Here is a 23,019-nt window from a genome sequence, read left to right on the forward strand (position 1 = left end):
ACATTCTGGGGACACCAGAGATTTATATTACATCTTATGAAAAGGGGCATAATATGTCTTTTAAGGATTCATAAAAGATGAATGAATGTCTGCCCATCTGAGATGTCAGTATGGAGATAAAGGTTAGGATAATGATTTTTCAGTATTACAGCACACTGCGAGTGTGTATTTGCGCCGACAAATTACATATGTACTTATCCACTATAAGAATGTGAATTGGGCCGCACCTCATATTAGCACCCCTTGTTCCATTTGGACCCAGAAACTGTGACATGTTGGGATGAAATAGAAGTTGCGATAGTCTTTTCTTGTCTATAGACTGCTGCAGGTATGACGTCACTTTGTAGGCCAATCGGCAGTTAGCATCACACTGGTTCCCTTAACAAAAAACCCAATAGGATTTTCTCATAGGCTTTTGGATTATCGCAAAAAACATTTATGATACTTTTTGTCCATCAAGATAATTTTCACAGATGAATACAACTTTTATGAATTTTGAAGTCTAAATGCAGTCGCCAGAAGTTAGCGTCACCATCACTAAGCTTCTGACATCTCTTTCAGTTTTTATTTAAAAACATTTTCCCAGAATGTTAAAGTTAGACTATAGTTTATAAGACCACAATTATGAGCATTACTGTATCTGTAAAAGTTTACCTTTTCGGCGTGATGACTTTTAATGTCCCCGACAGCCTCTGTAGTCCCATTTAGCCACTTGTTAGCAACCGCCTTTTTCAAGACACGTTACAGCTTTAAAAAAAATCACGAGTGGGGTGATACTGATATATTTTATGACGCGAAAACGTGAAAGTGTCTTGAGCTTGCTCTTATTACAGCCATTTAACCAAAATCACATTCAAAAAACCCATTGACTTTGGGACGATGGAACCGGAGGTGCTAAAATGCTAACTTTCTTCCACGTTTTGTCCTACAAAGTGATGTCATAGGCCCTACCTGCACCACTCTATTATGACGTATATATGACTGAAACTGCTCGAAAAAGAAAAAAAAGACAGGACTTGATTTTGTCCATCGGTATTGATTGGATGGGTGGATGTCTGTGGTTTGCTATTGGTCGATCTCATGTGAGTGACAGGTTGTCCCGCCCTCACGCAAGTAAACACCTCATCAAAGAAGACAAGATGCTGCACGAGGGAGGGAAAGTTTTTTTTAAATTGTGTAAATGCTGCAATATTCCATAAAAAGTAAGAATTGACATGGTGACTTTAACAAGCATTAGAATCGGTCTTGCACATTCAAAAGCTTACATTCCTGTTGAAAAATAAGGTGAATATTGATATATCATAATTATAATTAAATTCAATGTAATTATTTTGACTCAAAGCGTTTAATCGACGGCCCTAATTTGCATTTCTCTCGAGCATATGGCTTCTGTAACAGTGCCACAGAACGAGAGAATCCCAAGGTCGTGTCCTTGAACATCCACAGTGCTGTTTCTCCCACTTATTGAGCCTTAGATTCCAGCGCTCCTGACACTTGATGTAGCTCCAGTGGGGAACTGAGATAGCATCTTCCACTTCCCCGAGACAGTAGTGGATCAATCTCCCACTGTCTTGCTCTCCATCCCCCACTGAACTGGACTGTTTAACCCCTATCAGTATCACGGTGGAACAGCATCTAATCTGCATGTTTTGCTCAGATCGAGTGCTCGCCAGAGAAGGGTTATCCTTCCTAGGGTGGAATCAAGCAGGGATGGCTTGTAAAGAACAAACCAAATGCTGAAATGGTGTTAATGGCAGACAGCTATTATACTTTGTCCCGCTCCGGCACTGATGCTGCTGCGTAAGAATTCCACTCATAGCGGCTTGATGTCAGCGAGCCCTGCTGGCGAATCAAAGCCTGGCTAAGCCTCACCCTATTTGCATACAAATTGACCAGCTGATCCCTGTCACTCTGACAATGCAGCCAAGGTACACCCAGACTGCAAGCCATGCTAATTACAGCGTGATCCCGTTATATTAATGCCAAAATGGCTCCCTAGTCTGCAATGAAACCTGATGCTCTGAAGTTTCCCCTTATTGTCGGCCCTTGTTAAAGTTTGAAAAGTTGCGTTATAAATTTTAATTGCGCATCAGGACTGCTGACTCACTCTGCAACAGAATGGCTCCTGCACAGAAGACAAGTTTGTATTTGGATCCCTCCTCCCAGTGGAACATTTGGGGTATTTGTTTTCGTATTTTGGCACTATCCAAATAAATCAAATGAATAAATTATGAACGTTTACGTTTTCATTGTGCAATTTGTTTTGTGTAATAATGTGCAATGTGCCTTGGGTGTCCAATTACACAGTGACCCCTAGTGGTCACTGTCTAAAGCCATCAAATGATTAAATTACCTTTCTTTTGCTCTCAGGGGGTCATTTATCTAATATCACAGCTAATTGAGTACAGATAGCCAAACAAATCCAGACCTTTCTTATCCAAGCATATAACCATGCATATAATTCAATATCATTTATCTGAAATTATTCCTTGGCATCAGGTGCTATTTAAAAGTATGAACACATTAACACAGAGAAATGACATTGGACTGACCTAATTGTCTAGATTCTGTATTTTCAATTTCGTCCACGGGGTGGTGGTATTGGGATATTTGCTTTTGACAATATGTGAAAGCACAACATATTCCAAAAATGTATGATGTTTAAAAAACATAAAACATACTGGGAAAAATAATGGAATTCCACAATATATTAATACACTCGGGATACTTGAAATGGTCACTGTAAATACACACAGTACAGTACTGGTGAAAATAATTTTGCAGTGGGATGAAAAAGGATTAAAAGGATCTCCTCGAGTTTGATGGGAATTTAAAACATGTGAACAGTCTATTTTTGGGACTTGAATATCTTGTTTGGAGGATGAACAGCTGCTTGCATGTGAAAATATATAGGGTTTACAGTTCACAAGTTTGCGCTCAAGGCACCACAACAATGCGCATGGTGTTGGTGTAGCCAGATCCTGGGCGCCAGCCTGTGACAACGATGATAATGTCGCCAGACTTGAAGTACTTCCGGGTCTTGCCTGAAAATCAAAATGGAGGGTGTAAACAAGTAGGCCTACAAGTACAAAGGTAAATGGTTTTAGTGTCTGATATATGAATATCAAACACTCTTGACCACATCTAAATCGCATATAATACATGCTTTACTAACTGGATGTTCAATTGCAGTTTGTGACTTTTACTACATCGGCTACATGCTAGCTTTTAGCTTTAGCTAAGGCCCATTCACACCAAGCACAACTCAAGCTGTTTAAAGTCGGTTGATTCTGATTAGTTGTAACTGTTTTTATTCTTCATCAGCTGAAAAAAAAAAACATTCTGAAAGTAATCCCAAGTATATTGTTCCTCTGTGCCACATCGGCTACATGCTAGCTTTTAGCTTTAGCTAAGGCCCATTCACACCAAGCACAGCCGAAGCTGTTTAAAGTCGGTTGATTCTGATTGGTTGTAAATGTTTTTATTCTTCATCAGCTGAAAGAAAAAACATTCTGAAAGTAATTCCAAGTATATTGTTCCTCTGTGTCAATAGCGTAGCTTTTGTTGAGAATTTGCTATGAATATTTATAAAGTTGGAATGATGCGCTTTAAAACAATGCCAAACTTGTGCTGAGGGGAAGTCTCAGTCGTTGAGATGTGAGCAGAGGAAAACAGCACTCCTCTCAGAAAACGTACAAATAAAGATACTTTTAGATGTTTAATTGCTATTTGGGGCATTGGGATCTCTAAACGAGGGATTAATTAACTAATTTGTGTGAAAACCTAAAATTCGACCAAAATTGACATTTTCACTTGTTTAGCCTGTAGCTTCAAATTAGCCCGTGCGCAATCCTACTCATTTTGCCAGCACGGGTCACACACACACACACACACACACGGCGAGCCTCAGTATAGTTTTACACATTAGCCCAGTCTATTCTGTAACATTAGTGATAAGCAGAGTCGGGGTTTTTGCACATTAATCTGATAATAAATGTGGCACACCCAGTCTTTCTGATGCACACCCACAGTCTCTTTTATGGCTACGCTATTGCTCTGTGTTGTTATAGTTATAAGTTGTATACCAAATAACACCCGCTACACAGTTGAGCATGTGTATACGTGCATAGTACTAGTGTATTGTTTGAATCTTATATACGGTTATTTTGTCATTCAATGGCTAATTAAGTGCATCATCCGGGTAAAGAGCACTATCTTTTTGAAATTTTCAGTTTGAACACACTACTCACATTATTTATACTACAAAAGATCATAGAATAATCCAAGTTATTCATTACTGTAATTTAATTACTTTTTCATTGAAAAGGTAAAGTAAGGGATTACTCTTAATTTTTCTTCTGATGTAACTACATTAAAAACTGCATAGACTATAGAACAATTCTATATAAAACAATATGGATTTAACATTAAATTTAACAACATGAATGTTTTTAATGTAACCTTCTCCCTTTAAATACTTTGGTCAGTTCAAGAATAATTTATGCAATTTTATATTATTTATTTGAAAGAATTAAAAGAGCAGTTTCATGTCTTTCCTTGTATTTTTCAGCTGGTCGAGATAATATGGGATTTAGATAATTAGTATAAAACGCTTAAGTAATACAATACTTTTTAGAGAGAGTAATTAGTCCAGTAATCTAAATTACACTGTTAAAGATGTATGTCACACTTAGTCTGTATATATGTCATCTAATGTCGGCTGCTCTTTTCACACTGCATGACTATCTGGGGTAGCATTCGGTCATTGCTGTGTTCACACTGACCGATGGATCGGCGACAGGAGGTTTCACACTGCATGACTTAACAGTAGGAAGAATCACAGACAACTCTCTCCGGTGCGCAAACTACGTTTCACAACCAAACACACGTGAGATGTGACAAGTAAACAACGCAAGATTACACACGGGTCAGACTGGAGTTCTCGCGCGAGACTGGAATTGTCGAAAAAGAAAAAAGATTATGGCCGAGGAAATGCTTGGGGAGACACAGGGAGCAAGGTAAATAAATAAGTTACTGTTGCGGCTGGTCAAGCAAATGTTTGTGCTTTGTTTCTGTTTGATAGATTTGTAAATATATCTATTAAAATACTGATATTCTGGTCCATAACTCCTCCGCGAACCTCCCGCTGCCCTGTATCTTGCTCTCTCATTGGCTGTCGGTCGTCACCAATGTATTTTTCAGTCAGAACACAGCAGGATTTTAAATTGCAGACAGGTCCAGATATTTAGCATGCCAAATATCTCACGGATGTCGGCAACTCGTCTACTATTCTCTCAGATCGCGTCTTTGTAAATTCACACTGCGTGATTGTCACTCACGTGCACGAGCACCGATTTGCCTATGATTTCGGGCATTTGTCATCTGTATATAAGTTCCTGTGTTTTCTATGGTCATTGTCCAATCTTGTAAATGTAACGTGGTGTTCGTTTGCCTACCTGCCTGCCTTCTGTTGGAGTTTATTAGACTGTTTGAACACTAAACCTTCATCTTTGTGTGTATCCCTACCACAATGTAATTAGTAGCTAGTAATTAATTACCTTTTTAGAGTACCTTACCCAACACTGATAGTTATCATCCTTGGTGTGAATGGGCCTTTATGCTAGTGTTGTACTAAAAGCTAACTAAATTTAATCAGTAGGAAATATTAGTTTACATTTCCAAACATTAATTTAGCCATTCATTGTAAGAATCCAGTAAGTTTTTGTATGCACAAGGAGTCTGACAGCAGCCGATACGCTCCACACGGAGATCTGATCTCACCATCATCGAGTCTGTCAGTTATTACATGAAGAAACAGAAAAAACTGAGACAGACCAAATCCAGAAGAACCGCGACAACATCTCCAAGATGCTTGAAGAAACAGACCTACAAAGCTGTGAAAAGTTTTAGGCACTTGTGTAAAATGCTGTAAAGTGAGGATGCTTTCAAAAATAATGTCATATTTATCAATTAACTTGCACATACCAAAATCTCACTGGATTATTACAATTAATGGCAAATGAATGTTTGGAAATGTAAACTGATATTTCCTTCCTTTCCAGCCACCAGCATCCCTGTAAAAGGTAACCTGCTCTGTAAGTGAGTGAAGACTAAATCAATGTGCATCTGTTAGTGTCACACTAGATGAAGTACTAGATTTCTCTAGCCGTCTCATTACCGATCTCCAGGGCGAAGCTGACACGTAGATCTACATCCTCAGCCCATACATCATTAGCAGGCTTGGTGTAGAGGATTGGGATGACGCTGCGATACAGGTGCAGCTGCCGAGATGTCTGGCCGTTACGGGTCACAGCCATGATAGGAGCACGTGGCCTGTATCTGGAAAGCAGCTGGGCAGACCTGAGGAGACATAGACGGGTCGACGTTTAAAACAAAATATTAAGACAGGATTATTAAAGAAATAATAAAAAATGTATTCTCAATAATAATAATAATAATAATGCTAAGTAATATTATGTTATAATTAGTCATGGACCCTCCTTTTAAGATTCAACCACAATGATAATGATTTTTCTTATTATTATTAAATATTACAACTAATAATAAATATAATTAATAATATTATTAATAAGGTTATAATTATTCATATTTTGACTAACTAATATATTATGATTTTATTATAATATTAATCCTTTTAAAATGAGCTCGTATTACATGAGATTTTAATTTGCTAATGGAACAGAACTGTTTTATTGTTCTTATTAGGTCATAAGATGAGGACATTAGATGTATGTATTTTAATAGTTTAAAATGTAAAACATACTGTACATGTCAGCAACGGGTGAAACAGGAAACAATACACAACCACATTAACGTAAACAACATGTACAACACTGAACAAAGCTGAGAGAACACAGGGCTTAAATAAAGGGAGACTAATCAACGTAACAGTGAACAGGTGAGTAACTCAAATCAGCAACCATAGAAACAGACTAGTCGCGGGAAAATGGGAACAAAGGAAACAGGTACAGGAACTACCTACACCAAAACAGAATATATGTGTGACATTAGTGCCCCCTCCCAGAAAGCACCATAGAAAATAGTTCAAAAGAGGAGCGAGGGGGTTCAGGTGGAGGGCATGGAGCTGGAGAGAGACAGTCCATGGGGGAGTGGAGGGAGGGGGGTGCCAGGGAGGAGATGATGGAGGGATGGTCCAGGTGAGGACCCAGAGCACAGCCAGTGCAAAGGCCCAAGGCGGCACAGATGGGAGGAAGGAGCCATGGTGGAGTCAAGAAACCAACCGACAGCAGTGGAGCCAGAAGAGTTGGAGACCCAGGCAGAGCCAAGGAGACGAAAAAGATCGGGCGACACTGTAGGTCTTTGAGGCCAAGGCCGAGCCACAGTGACGAGCTGCCAAGGTGGAGCCAAGGTGTCGGAGGGCTGAGATGGAGCCAGTGGGACTGAGGACCAAGGTGGAGCCCAACAGAGCTGAAGGAGTGGAGGTCTGTGGCGTAGATAGAGTGACGAATGACCAATGTGGAGCTGGACGGATAAAGGAGGATCCAAGGTGGAGCCGAGGCCGAGGTGGAGCAACGGGCTTGACGGCCCGAAGTAGAGCCAGGGGATCCATTTGCCAAGGTGGAGCTAGAGACCAGACGACCCAAACTGGATCCGCGCAGCAGAGTGGATTCAGAAGAAGAGCCAAAGAACTGAAGGGAACCAAGCAGGAGACTTGGAGTTGGGCGGAACCAGCAGCGACAGGAGACTTAGGGGAATAACCTCCTCCAATTCCTCAAAACATTATATGTAGACCCGGCACAGCTCCCCCCCCCAAGGGGTGTATGTATAGTCGGGGCTCTCATCCATGCCCTCGTACTCCACGAGGATACCCACTGGAGCAGATGGGTTTGCCAGCTCAACCAACTGGTCAGACTCTTTGTGGGGCCCGGGTTATGCCCTCAGTATTCAGCTGCAGTGCTTGATTATATATTTTATAAATGAATTTATTATATTAATTAATTTGTTATTATATAAAAATGAACAAAAAAAATAATTAAAAAAGAAACATAAGTTTGACTTTGACTTTTCAAATTGTGTTAAATTAATGTATAAATGCACAAGAGATCAAAACCTTTTACAAGCATGGTCAGGACTTCAACACAAAGCTATTCTATCATCATAAAAGGTTTTATTTTGCGCTAATGATTGGCTGTGCATTAGTCCACTTAATTGGTTTTCTATCAAATAATTTACTTTAAATTGAAATTTCTTTAGTAAGTAACTGAGGTTTGTAAGAAACATAAAACTATGTACACAGCTAAGTAGCAAAACTGTAAATTATACAGTTTAGCAACTATTACATGAAATACTTGACAAAAGAATGATGCAACTGACCAATCAGAATTAAGTATTCCAGATAGCCGAGCAATAAATAGACATGCTTGTTTGAAATTATATCTCCTCTGGTTGGAAACACGTACTCCTGTGTAAAAGCCCCAGTGAGTGTGCACTTTTGCCTCTCTGCAACCTACTGCGGGACAAGTGAATAAGGAGTTTAAATTAGCCTATGAAATGTCAAGGTTCAGGCCTGCAAAGGTCAGACTGTCTCGCAATGAGATGCATTTCGATCAGCCACAAGGCAAATCGGATAATGTATGAGAATGACAAAGAGATAGAGACTCTTTAATGTGGCTAACTAACTCTACACAACTGATAAAATTAAGTTATGCATGTTTAGAGGAAGCAATATCTCTTTTAAAATGGCATAAGATGAGATGCATCCTACAAAGCATGTGCATTCATAAGTTTACATTCTTTCATTCTTTAGTTCATGTGCACAACACTGAGTTGAGGTCACTGTACCTAAAATTAGAAACAAGTGTTTGTGTAAATGCCACTGTAAGACTTTAGGGTTATGAATGGTGTCTCTGACCTGCCAGTCTTGGTGAGGACGATGATGGCGCTGGCACAGCACTTGAAGGAGGCTTCCACCGCACCAATAGCCACAGACTCAGTGGGGTCACGGGTCAGATGTGATGTACGGCGAAGCTCTTCAAACAACTGCCTGTGGAACACAGCGGCCTCTGCTTCACGGGCAATCTGATGCAACACAAAAAATGGACACATTTTAATAGTCATTTTAACTGGAATCCACTCGATCAGGAATATCGAGTGAGGGCAATAGACCGCCTCTGCAGATGAAAATTAATCAACGCCTACTTCATAATTGCAACTTTGGCCCTGCCCACTGGCGTGTTAGTGAGATGACGAGGAGAGAAGAGCAAAGGATCAAAGGAACAAAGGATCCTAACGCAAGGAATGTGGTTATTTATTTTCAACAATGTGAATGTCTCAGTTGAGCATTTTTTATTTGTATTCAGTACATTACACTATGGATTCTTTGGTTTCAATTTCAGCGCAGGCTTTGCAAACAGACTTTTACGATTTGGACTCGTCAGTAATGCGACAACACGCAAGTAACCGTGATAATTCTAATGCCTGACCAACAGCGTTGACCAACAAAAAGCTGGTTGGTTTTTAAAGTGACTTCCATGCGAGTGGTGCTTCGTGCATCACTACAATAACAGACAATGGATCTTATTGTTTCACAAGTGTGACTGCACCTTTAGTGTTCTGTCAAAGTATACATCACAGTATTAGCATCTGTTCCTTCATTGGTGTCATGATACCATACTTTTATTGATGGAAAAACCTTGATAGTGAATGAAGAGGCTGGAAGCTAGTGTCCCAAAAGGCCATCTTAATTACAAATGGCACAGAAAAAAGCATATCCAAGCACAAATCTAGCTAGGATAACATACCCTTGAGAAAAAGAAGTGCCCTTAATTGTGCACTTGTAGTGTACAAATCTTAAAAGTATATATATTTTTAAACAATACTAGCAGAAAATATAGTATTAATGAAATAAAAGGTCACTTAAGTGTGTTAAAGAGAATGACTATGTTTCTTAACTATTTGTGATGAGGTCAAATAAAATGTTTTACTTTAAAGTGCATTTTAAATAATAATAAAATCATTATTAAATCATTGTGTTTTATTATTTTGTCATGCTTTAAAGAAGTACACTTATTTTGATGTGTTGAATAACATAATAAAGCACATATAAAGTACTTGATTATAATTTTAAATGTAGTTTTATTTGATATTACATTTAAAGTTTTTATTTTAAAATGTACTAAATTGCAACTGCATCCTTACAAATGTGTAATTTCAAAAATATTTAAATGTGACAGAAGTTTCAATAGAAATGACATAAATTTAGTTTATGGCAGTACACTTTAACCATATTTCAAAGACTATAGAAGTAATTATGAAAGTTATTTTATAAACTTGGAACAACATATGGGTGATTAAATGATGACAATTTTCATTTTTGGGTGAACTGTCCCTTTAAGATTTACTTAAATGGGTTGAATAAAAGCACTCTTAAGTTCAAATAACACAAGTATATTCTTTTAAAGTATATTATTTCTGTAATAAGTACTTAAAAAGTATGCTAAACTGTATTTATTTTCTCAAGGGTAACTGTTAATTGCACATGTAGTAAGTGCAGTTACAGCAATAGCATTTAGCTACTGTTTAGTTTTGCTAGCTGTGCTCCTAGAGCTAAGAGATTTCTGGTTTGCATGCTAAACTTGCAGTATATTATTAAAATATTAGCATTGCTACACCTATCAGGCACCAATCAGGGCACAGCCAGAAGGGGGGGGCGCTCTCCGTACCTGGTGCTGTGTGCGCACAGACTCTATTGGGTAGTCTCCCTTTGCAGTCTCTCCACTCAGCATGATACAGTCGGCACCGTCAAGCACGGCATTGGCCACGTCGTTGCTCTCGGCACGGGTGGGGCGGGGCTTCTTTATCATGCTCTCCAGCATCTGTCAGTCAAAGAGACAATTGGTGGATGAACAATCAATTTGTGCTAGAGGAACTGATTCCGGCTCACTTGTTTCAGTTCTAACCTGTGTGGCGCAGATGATTGGTTTGCCAATTCTGTTGCAACGACCAATCATCATCTTCTGAGCCAGGAACACCTTCTCAGTAGGGATCTCAATACCCAGATCTCCACGGGCGACCATGATACCATCGCTAGCCTCCAGGATCTCATCAAACCTACACAAATAAAGAAATATAAATAAAGACAATCAGAGCAACAAACTCACTGTAACGTTGTGTGGGTGGTTGTAGCGAAACACACAAAGATCAGGATTCAAAGAGCAAACAGTCTTCTTTAGTAAATAAATCAAACTTAGGAAACAGGTAGCATATCCACATAACACAAACAATACAGGACAAAGCACTAAGGAAAACTCAGGGTTCAAATAACAGGAAGCTAACTGGAACAGGAACAGGTGTGGGATAATTAACTAATGGATTATTTGATGAATAGAAAGTTAAATGAACAGCATTTATTAAAGCATTTATTAAATAGAAATCTTCTGTAAAATTATAATGTCTTCACTGTAATAAGAAATGTTTCTTGAGCAGCAAATCATCATATTACTATTAGAATGATTTATGAAGGATCATGTGACACTGAAGACTGGAGTAATAATGCAGAAAATTCAGCTTAGTCATCAAAGGAATAAGTTACATTTTTAAAGGGGTCATGAATTGAGAAATCAACTTTTCCTTGAGCTTTTGATATATAAAAGATCATCGAGAATATCCTGTAAGTTTCAGAGCTGAAAACTTCCTTGTTAGTCAAGTCAAGTCAACTTTATTTATATAGAGCTTTTAACAATGCAGATTGTTTCAAAGCAGCTTCACAGTGTTAAACAGGAAAATAATGCAACAGAATTTTATTCAGCCGTATAGCCGTTCTGGAGAAAACGGTGATGTCATCAGTTCATTTCAATTATCATACAGTGACAGTGTGGGCTTTAGATCAGTAATTTAGTTTATATGGTTCATTTAGTTTAATAGTTAGATTTATTTGGATATTTAGTTGAAAAATTTAGTGTCCCCAACTGAGCAAGCCAAGCCAGAGGCGACAGTGGCAAGGAAACCAAAACCCCATCAGGTGACCTAATGGAGAAAAATAATTTTATCGACAGCTGGCTTATCAAACAAGAGATCTGTGAATTGGCTTCCCAGTGACGTCAGAGAGCAGCGAAATGCCACCTCAACAGGAGAACCCCTAATTCTGTAGCCCCGCCCACCGATTCGTGCATGACATGAAACACAAATAACATAGACCTAGTGGCGCTAAACCGGATCGAACTTCCGAGCAATAAACATTCTGTTGAAGATTACAAAATATTGTGCAGTGCCTAGTTGTGGAAGGACACAGTCGCTCCATAAGCTTCCTGCAGAGTCCAATATTAGGAATGCGGTTGAACTTTATTTTTAATGAAGTTTCAGCTCGCGTGGGTAAGACGTTTGTTCGCTTCATTTCACCGCCGGTTCGTTTGTAAAGAAAATCTGGATTTGCAGACAAAAACTATGCTGTGCCTTCTTTATTGTATCTGACAGAATGGTGCAACATTTTTTTTCTATGTGATAGTATTGTATTGTTACAGATCGTTTGATATCCATGTGTCTAACTAAACATAATTAACGATAACTAACCACGCTGTGACAGGCTGGGGTATCCTTTGTATTTGACGTGTTGTTGGTTCATTGTCCTGCGATTGGTGATCAGACTCAAACATGTATGGGCCAGTGCTCGCAAAATCGCTAGCCCGACATCCCGGGCTAATGTGTTTTCCAGTCGGGCTATCTTAAATAGTGAAATACAATTCCTATCTTGATGTGCGTTGTTGACTCTCTTGACTTGATATTTGAAGTAAAAATACAATCGTGAAAGTTTTGAACATGCTGATTTGTCTGCAGTGAAGTTTTGCTGATGCACGTACTTGGCTTGTATAGGAGTGTGTGTGTGTGTGTGTGTGTGTGTGTGTGTGTGTGTGTGTGTGTGTGTGTGTGTGTGTGTGTGTGTGTGTGTGTGTGTGTGTGTGTGTGTGTGTGTGTGTGTGTGTGTGTGTGTGTGTGTGTGTGTGTGTGTGTGTGTGTGTGTGTGTTAGTGATGCGCGGTTATATCCACCGATCGGGCGGGCCAAGTTATAAAAAATAAATTAATTCCAATTAATTGCAGGTGGATGAGAGATAAATCCAGGGCTCGACATTAAGCCTGTTAACGTGCTTGTCATTCACTTGTCCGAGTAAAAAATTAGCTTGTCCATAAATTTTTATTTTATTACTTTTTTGTGTGTGTAATTTATTCAGAAGCAATATTCTCACCAGTGTTCAATCAGCTTTGAAATATTTTAAATCTGCATATTTGTGATATTTTTACCTTTTATAAAGGGATTTGTGTTATTCAATATAGGCTATGCTTCAGCTTTAATTTTATATTCTTAAATTTGATCAATAAATTAAACTAGATTAAGACACTATAGGGCTGTTTCCAATCAAATTAAATAATTTATACTGAAAAATTACAACTGTATTAAATAATGTTATGACATTGGTGTAAATATTTTTTGAATATACAAATAAGAAAAGTTTAAAAGAATGTTTAAACATGAAACTAAACTGCCAGTAGGTGGCGGCAGGAGACAGTCTTAATGAGCGAGTCATTGAGTCAATTCGCTCAAATGGCTGATTCATTCAAGAATGAGGCAGTTGTTAATGAATAGGTCATTGAATCTTTGATTCAACTGATTCATTCAAAATTCTGAATCATTCAGTAACACTATTGCTGTGAGATGCGTTATGGTTCTGCTGTGATCTTTGTTTGGGAATATTTTTGCTGCTGAAATAGAACAAAAACAGTCAATATTGCATCTAAAATGTAAGTGACTTAATGTTAATTAATTGTTTATGGAACTGTCATATGAAATCAGTGTCACATTTTCAGACGTGATGGTATTCTGAACAACAGCACTCTTGCTTGTGTGATGTTGCTTAACTGTATCATATGTTAGAAAATATAAAAACTCCACATTTTGATTTGTTGTGATTTCTCCTCGTGAGGCTGCGTGAGCCTCAACAGCGCAACATTGTTAACGTCAGTACATTATACTATTATCCACTATTGATCGCCACTTACACTAAATGAATGCAGAATCATTCTTGCATTTTGGTGATTCCCTAGATATTTTTTATGTTTTTGACATTTTAATCAGTCTACTTGTCCGGTCAGGCAAGTAAAATTATCTTTCACTTGCCCCTTAAAAAAATCCACTTGTCCCGGACAAGCGGACAAGCAGATAAGCGTTAATTATCGAGCCCTGAAATCGTTGTGTTTGTTTGATAAAGACATTTCGCGAGCCCTATGGGCGAATCATCCTGGTTGCAGTTTTTCAGTTTTTTAAACAATTCCCCATGTGTACTGACGGGGTAGTCGAAACTCATTATAATATCCAAAACTGTTATCCAAAAATAGCAGTGAGCGATTACTTCCAAGTCTTCAATGCGGTGCGCCCATAAAAACGAGAGTTCCAGGAGCTAGACTCAAAACCAGGGTACAAAATATCCTATTACTTATTCATTATGATGTTTTTGAATGTAAAAACAACCCGAACATCATAAGTTAACCTCAGACAACAGTATAATTTTTTTTAAAAGCCAGTTCGTGACCCCTTTAAATTTACACAAATAGAAAACAATTATTTTAAATTGTAATAATATTTCTATTTTTACTGTATTTTTTATTAAATAAATGCAGCATTGTTGAGCATAAGAGACATCTTTCAAAAACAGTAAAAATATGTAATGTTTCCAAACTTTTCACAGGTACAGTAGATAAATTGTATTACAGAACTTATGTTCATTATATATACTATATATATAATAAAATGTTATATATTTTTCCTTTTAAACTGTACACATATATATATATATATATTTTATTTTTTTATTTATTTTTTATATATATTCTCACTCACTTGCGTACACCCTCATGGTTCTCCAGCTTGCTGATGATCTTGATGTCCTTGCCTTTCTCTCCGAGCACTTTCCTGACAGCATGAACGTCAGCAGCCTTGCGGATGAAGGAGGCAAAAACCATGTCGACGCCCTGCTCCACACCAAACTGAAGGTCCTGAATGTCCTTCTCAGACACTGCGGGCAGGTCAACATTCGCCCCTGGCAGGTTCACGCCTTTCTTGCTGCCCAAAATGCCTCCGTTCTCAATCTCGCAGTTCAGAAAATCAGAACCTGGAACATTCAACAATGTTAACACATCCTGCCATGATGTATCACTTTTATTATATGTTAAATGGTTGAACATTTTAAGTGGTTACGAGAGGAGAGATTAATTGAACTTGAAAGCAACTTTGACTTGGAACTCACCAATTTCCTTAACCTTGAGTGAAATAAGACCATCATCTATGAAAATATGGCTGTCCTGCTGCACCACCTTTGTGATGTTTTTGTAGTCCAACCACAGGGTTTTCTCGTCGCAGTTGTCCATTAACTTATCATCTATAGTGAGCTTGATAATGTTACCTTTGACAAGCGTGACCTCCTCAGTGCCACTCTGAAAAAAAAACACAAACATGAGAATTTAGACCTATAGATCTATAACAGAGTTTCTATTATTGAAAAGGACATCAGAAAATGAGTCACTATACTTACACCCTTAATAAGTCCAGTCCTGATCTCAGGGCCTTTGGTATCCAGGGCAATGGCCACAGGTCTGTACTCAATGCTACCAGCTCCAAAACTCTCAATGGCTTCACGGGCATTCTTGATGGTTTCAGCATGGTACTGCACGAAAAAAGGTTATGTACTGTAAAATGAAGCGTCAATGGTTTTAAATAATAACTTTAAGTGAGCATAAGAAAGGTAATTTAAATGTAATATTAAGTATGAATAAGAACACAATAGTGGCCAATACTAGTAAGTTGAAAAAAGGTATATCTATATTCTCAAGCCAACACAACTTCATAATGCCATCCAGGTGGACATATATATATATAAACTGTAGTGTATTTTTTTTCTTGCTCTCAAATGGAAGATAAAGTTTTATAAAACTCTACTGACTGTTGCAAAATAAAAAGAACAAAGTGAACATGTCTTTGCAGTAAAGTCTACAGCTCAATCGCCATGATAGTCTCTGTCCGGTCTGTCCAATCGCAGGCTTGAAGCAGAGATAGAGAGGTATATATAGAATCAGGGAGAGACAGGTTATGTTTCCAGTGACCCACAGAAACATTTGACTGCTTCTGAACTCAGTTTATGACTGGCCTGACAGATTTACTGATAGTTCAGTCAATATTTTGGTTGTCATCCCTCTCAATACAGAACGTGTAAATGTAAACATGTAAAAAATGGCTAACTGCAAAGATGCTATAAGAAGTTATTTCAAAGAGTAACAAATACAATACAGATTATTACATATACACATTTTATATATATATATATATATATATATATATATATATATATATATATATATATATATATACACACATATACATATATATATATGATATTATACACCTGTTACACTCTGGATATATATGATATTATACACCTGTTACACTCTGGTCATGCAGCGAGGAAAACAGGATGCAGACTTCAAATAATAGATGGGTTTAATTCAACCAATAGTAGAAAACGGGACACAACCAAACAACAAAGTAACATAATCAAGAACGGACAAGGAGTGCTGGGAAGTGAGATCAATATAAAGGAGTGCTAAAGACAAGACCAGGTGCAGGGTATCCAGGGAGAGCGGGAGAGACAATGAGGAAGTGAGTTCAGGTGTGAGACAGGGAGGATCTTGGGAAATGGAGTCCGTGACAGGCGTGGATTGTAACAACACCAATCAGGCATAACTTTATGACCTCCTTCCTAATATTGTGTAGGTCCCCCTTTTGCTGCCAAAACAGCCTTGACCCGTCGAAGGTGTGCTGTGGTATCTGGCACCATGATGTTAACCATTAAGTCCTGTGAGTTGCGAGATGGGGCCTCCATGGATCGTACTTGTTTGTTCAGCACATCCCACAGATGCGCGTTTGGATTGAGATCCGGGGAATTTGGAGGGAAAATCAACACCTCAAACTTGTTGGGCTCCTCAAACCATTCCTGAACCATTTTGCTTTGTGGCAGAGCCGTGGAAACGGAGCAAGGCCAGTGGTGCGCCGATATTCGGATCTGCGTGGAAGAGCACGTGTCTATATTGTCTTTATGTGTGGCGAAGAGGATAGTTTGAGTGGCCAGAGACTCTCTAAGGATCACAGCTGGAGAATTGCAGAAAAAAGAAAGCCGCAAACTAATATATCAAACAGCACCTCTATTACCACAAATTGTTTGGGAGGGTTTCGAGAAAAATCCTCCTCGCTCATCCAAAAACAAACTCCAGCATATTTAGTTGTCAGGAACTTCAAATGGTACCAGCTTCTATGGTCACGAAGAAACGAAGAAAAAAGCTTTTTGGGCAGCAAACCCACAAGATGTGTTTGGTGCACACAGGGATAAAAAGTACCACATGCCCACGGTTAAATATACTGCTGGATCTTTAATATTGTGGGCCTATTTTTTCTGCTGGAGGTTCTGGACATCTTGTTCAGATACATGGCATCATGGATTTTATCAAATATCAGCAGATAAAAAATCAACCTGACAGCCTCTGATAGAAATCCTACAATGGGCCGTGGTTGGATCTTCCATAAGGACAATGATCCAATACAAACATCAACACAAAAATGGGTCACTGAGCACAAAATCAAGGTTCTGCCATGGCTGTCCCAGTCCCGACCTGAACCCTATAGAAAACTGAAGAGGAGAGTGTATCAACATGGACTTGGGTTGCAAAAAGTATTGAATAAAAGGGTGCCATTAATTGTGGCCAGTGTGTAATAGAGAAAAATATTTATTTCATAATTAGATTTTCCCCCTATTTCCAATTGTTTTACTTTTAGATTTTTGTGAATTTTGTTTGATAAAAGATCAAAATAATTGAATACATTGGACCATTCACTGGACAACATGACATCATGACTTTGCGTAAACATACATGCCACTTTCTAAAGCCAAATGGCGTGTTATGTCTATGCCGTGTGATTCCGCGTGTATGTCTACGCTGTGTGATTCCGCGTGTATGTCTACGCCGTGTGATTCCGTGTGTATGTCTACGCCGTGTGATTCCATGTGTATGTCTACGGCGTGTGATTCCACGTGTGATTCCGCGTGTATGTCTACGCCGTGTGATTCCGTGTGTATGTCTACGCCGTGTGATTCCGTGTGTATGTCTACGGCGTGTGATTCCGCGTGTATGCTTACGCCGTGTGATTCCGCGTGTATGTCCATGCCATGTGATTCCGCGTGTATGTCTACGCCGTGTGATTCCACGTGTATGCTTACGCCGTGTGATTCCGCGTGTATGTCTACGCCATGTGATTCCGTGTGTATGTCTACGCCGTGTGATTCCGTGTGTATGCTTACGGCGTGTGATTCCGCGTGTATGTCTACGCCGTGTGATTCCTCGCGTATGTCTACGCCGTGTGATTCCATGTGTATGTCTACGCCGTGTGATTCCGCATGTATGTCTACGCCGTGTGATTCCATGTGTATGTCTACGCCGTGTGATTCCACGTGTATGTCTACGCCGTGTGATTCCGCGTGTATGCTTACGCCGTGTGATTCCGCGTGTATGTCTATGCCGTGTGATTCCGTGTGTATGTCTACGCCGTGTGATTCCACGTGTATGCTTACGCCGCGTGATTCCGCGTGTATGTCTACGCCGTGTGATTCCGCGTGTATGCTTACGCCGCGTGATTCCGCGTGTATGTCTACGCCATGTGATTCGGCGTGTATGTCTACGCCGTGTGATTCCGCGTGTATGCTTACACCGTGTGATTCCGCGTGTATGTCTACGCAGTGTGATTCCGCGTGTATGTCTACGCCGTGTGATTCCACGTGTATGTCTATGCCGTGTGATTCCACGTGTATGCTTACACCGTGTGATTCCGCGTGTATGTCTACGCCGTGTGATTCCGCGTGTATGTCTACGCCGTGTGATTCCACGTGTATGTCTACGCCGTGTGATTCCGCGTGTATGTCTACGCTGTGTGATTCCGCGTGTATGTCTACGCCGTGTGATTCCGCGTGTATGTCTACGCTGTGTGATTCCGCGTGTATGTCTACGCTGTGTGATTCCGCGTGTATGTCTACGCCGTGTGATTCCACGTGTATGTCTACGCCGTGTGATTCCGCGTGTATGTCTACGCCGTGTGATTCCGCGTGTATGTCTACGCCGTGTGATTCCACGTGTATGTCTACGCCGTGTGATTCCGCGTGTATGTCTACGCTGTGTGATTCCGCGTGTATGTCTACGCTGTGTGATTCCACGTGTATGTCTACGCCTTATGATTCCACGTGTATGTCTACGCTGTGTGATTCCGCATGTATGTCTACGCCGTGTGATTCCGCGTGAATGTAAATGGATTTATAAACATACTAAATGATGTTTTTTTTTAAATGTAAAAATGCAGAATGTTTCTTGTGATGGGTAGGTTTAGGGGCAGGGGCGGTGTGTGTGTGTGTGTGATGGGTAGGTTTAGGGTTAGGGGCAGTGTAGGGGGATGGAATGAAACGGCGTTGATAAACACGCTAAAAAGCGATTATGCGTCTTGATAGCACGCCAAAATGGCATACGAATTGGTGTGTCATACATACGCCATTTCATGAGATCAGTCTGCACTGGACCTCTCAATGAACTGTGTGCTCATACTTACCTGTCATACCCTAGAAGCAACATTATAAAAAGGAACATGAGCTTTTGACCTTCTGATGCCCTGAGCTGGAAATATCATGCATCGCTTGATGATATCATGCCTGATGTAGTAATCTGTAGTAAAGGTGCCATGCAGAAAAAGGTAAAAAGCCATGACTTTTAAAAGGGAGAGGTCAGAGCAGTCTAAACTCGCGCTCTGGCTTGAGCCCAAGATAACTTTACTCAATGTATCGACCAGACAGATCAGAGTGGCTAACAAGATCAGCTTACAACTTTTGACATTTGAAGAGGCACAAGGGAAACGGCACAATGATGGATGATCTACGGGCGGTACGAATGTAAACTCTAGCTAAGGGGATGAGACTTTTGAAGATATCTTATTACAAGATGAATAGACTGCTTGATGATATAACAACACATTTGTGGATCATTCCAGCAGAAATGAACATGCTAAAGGAGGCGCGATATACATGATCTAGTGTGACGTAAAGAAGAAACTTAAGTTGTAATTTTATTTGAAAGTGACACTGACACTTTTTTCAAGCTGCTTGCTTTAAAGAAATCTACTGTATGAAGTGCTATATAAATAAATGTGATGTGAATTGACTGAAGTGTAGAAATGCAGTGCTGGTGCAAACATTTGCAAATCGCTATGATCAGATGCTTTCTTAACTGTTGTTTTCTAACAATCATTTTTAGTTTGTTATTGAGAGGATATATTTACATATGCATCAAAATGCTGATCCCTTCAGCACGGCTGCTATAAAGGCCAATTCACATTGTACCGACAGGCGACGACAGACACAGCTACACTGTAACTTTTTTAGTTTATTCTTAGCTAAAAACACTTAGTTCTTTCAAAAATATATGTGCTCATTAATGTATATTTACTTCTTTCAAGTAATAAAGTATTCTCGTAAGTTTATAATATGCCATTGAAAATACATACGGGTGAGGGGTTTGAATGCCGGTCGCCATGTTGCCCCTCCATCTTGAAAGTACATTAGCCAAAGAGGGACATACCCGTAAATTCAAGCTTCGTCTTTCGCGTTTTAACACTCGATGGCACCGTGTAGAATGTGGACGAGGTCGAACTGGAAGCCATGTTAATCTTGGACTAAATCGGCCACCGTAGGAGTTAAAACGAATTCGTAATTGAGAGGAACAAAAACTAATATTCACTGGATGGTCATATACCTTTTCACCACTAGATGGGGGAAAATATCACACAGTGTAGCTTTAATGCTCAAACAGCAACATTACACACTAACTAAAGTTGAAAAGGCGAAAAAGCATAACAGGACCCCTTTAGCAAATTGCCGCTGCTAAGGTATTACAAACTTACAAAAGCGAAGAATGAAAAAGATCTTTGCCGTGAGTATATGGAAGTAAGGTCCGGAACGGATGAGATCACGTACCTCATGAGTTCCGTGGGAGAAGTTCATCCGTGTAATGTTCATTCCGGTCTTGATCATCTCCCTCAGTGTCTCCACCGATCGCGAGGCAGGCCCTGAATTAAAATAAAACGAAACATTGGAGACTTCCTCAACGTGTTGAGGGACAATTTGCAATAAAACCTCCTAAGGTGGCGCACTAACCGATGGTGCAGACGATGCCTGTGTTGCGAGACACTGTAGGTTCAGAGTCGATGTCCAGCAGGCACAGGTGCTCCAGGAAGGTTTCTGCCATAGCTGCATGCATCTGCTGCTGCTGAATGAAGGCAGAGCCCGTAGTCTTCGTATGAGACATGGCTGGAGATGCGACTGCTAGAAAAGTCCTGGAAGAAACATAGACAAAGCAAGTTTAGGTGGTTTAAGGACACAGATTATTTTGAGCTTTTTATTATCCTCAAAACCCCTTTGACTATTTATTTTCTGTGGAACACAAATGGACAAGATGTCCAAGCTGCAACAATTTCCCACCACAATTTCAAACAAGACTGCCCTTGTGAAAAAGAAGTACACTTTAGCATACTTTTAAGCACTTAATATACATTAAAATAATATACTGTTTGTTTTTTCACACTTAATTGCACGTTAATTGCAATTATATGAACATGTATTAAACTTTACATTATATTAAATGCAATTAGTTGAACTTAAGAGTGTTTTTTAAACCTACTTAAGTAGGACTTTAATACATCTTTATATGGAATTGTTTAAATCTAACTGTACTGTTGAATGTACTGACAAGCATTTATGATCAAACAAAATATACTTACTGTAATTTCTATTTAAACTTGTATGTCATATGTTGTTATTACACATCTGTAATGAAGTTGCAATTTAGAAATTGAAATAAATGTATATTTGAAATATGTTAGCTTGTTACTGTAATATCAAATAACACACAGTTACATTTATATTCAAGTGCTTTACACGTTTAAGTATGTTAGTCAACATCAAAATGGTATTTCATCTGTATTATATGCAAGTATAGTTTTTTAAATATACTTTTAAGATTTGAAGTGCACAACCAATACAATTAGGGGCACTTCTTTCTCACAAGGGTTATGAATTATGAAGATTTTCAGAGGATAATTTCATACGATGTTCACATTTAGTTTTATAACTTCAGTAGCAGGTTAGATGTAGAAAAGATCAGTCAACCAGTTTACAGGAGAACACAAACCCAGTTTAACTGCTAATGTAAGATGTTAGATGCTAATAAAATAACACTAATCAACTTTACTTGATTTGGTTTTATGTATTTCTCGTTTAACCCACTAGTTACATGAAGAGTAAATGAGAGCCACTGGCAGCTCTGCCTGAGCCAGAAAGGAAGAGTGGGTTTAGATGCATGACTGCACACACTCTTACACACATCACACACATTCCAGCAAACAGTGAACTCATGTTAAAAAAAGGCAACTTGTTAAAGTAATAAATAATAATCAACATCATCATCGTTATTTTTGTTGTTAAATATTGAATAAACACACAAAATAGTTTTGACTAAACATATTTTATAAATCAATGAACTAAGTGCATCATTTGTTAATAAATAACCATGACCTTTATCTCCAATATGCGACTGTTAATTACGCGAAACAATGATTTATTTGTAATTATATTTAAGGAATGGTTAAAATAAACGTTTATTTTAGATGTAAAAACGTCTAAAGCGTGCTTTCGGGTCGTAATAAGCATTTAGTAAGTTGTATATGCCCTGTTTAAATCCTCTGTCGAGTTTCGCCTCCTACCTCAGAAGATGAACGCTTGCAGAACTTCTGATTTCTTTCACCGCCACTGTCTGAACTTATCCTGTCTGAACTGACCGGAACTACTTCCCACAGCTCTGCGTGTTCTTCCGACAGGATCGGATGGATATTATAGTTCGGTATTTTCAATGTC

At 39.1% G+C, this 23,019-nt stretch overlaps 1 protein-coding gene across 1 annotated transcript; it reads right to left on the reverse strand.

Annotated features, from left to right (window-relative positions):
- Positions 1-1,151: 1,151 nt before the first annotated feature.
- Positions 1,152-22,940, reverse strand: pkmb (pyruvate kinase M1/2b). Its single transcript, XM_079808953.1, has 11 exons — positions 22,869-22,940; positions 21,265-21,443; positions 21,085-21,176; positions 15,562-15,693; positions 15,277-15,463; positions 14,871-15,141; positions 10,941-11,091; positions 10,704-10,856; positions 8,894-9,060; positions 6,179-6,360; positions 1,152-3,044 (listed from the first exon to the last, which is right to left on the reverse strand). Exons 2-11 carry the CDS (start codon positions 21,413-21,415, stop codon positions 2,938-2,940), a joined length of 1,593 nt encoding a protein of 530 aa, XP_079665079.1. The 5' UTR covers positions 21,416-21,443; positions 22,869-22,940; the 3' UTR covers positions 1,152-2,937.
- Positions 22,941-23,019: the final 79 nt, after the last annotated feature.

The sequence above is a fragment of the Gobio gobio genome, assembly GCF_949357685.1.
Source record: "Gobio gobio genome assembly, chromosome: 25".
NCBI lineage: Eukaryota > Metazoa > Chordata > Actinopteri > Cypriniformes > Gobionidae > Gobio > Gobio gobio.

Bases quoted from the DNA above. Each gene is read 5' to 3' on its own strand.
- pkmb (XM_079808953.1), bottom strand. From the start codon at position 21,415: ATGTCTCATACGAAGACTACGGGCTCTGCCTTCATTCAGCAGCAGCAG. The intron at 15,694-21,084 runs GTACGTGATCTC...TTTTTCGTGCAG, and splicing joins TCTCCCACGGAACTCATGAG to TACCATGCTGAAACCATCAA. The intron at 9,061-10,703 runs GTACGGAGAGCG...GTGTTGCATCAG, and splicing joins CTGTGCGCACACAGCACCAG to ATTGCCCGTGAAGCAGAGGC.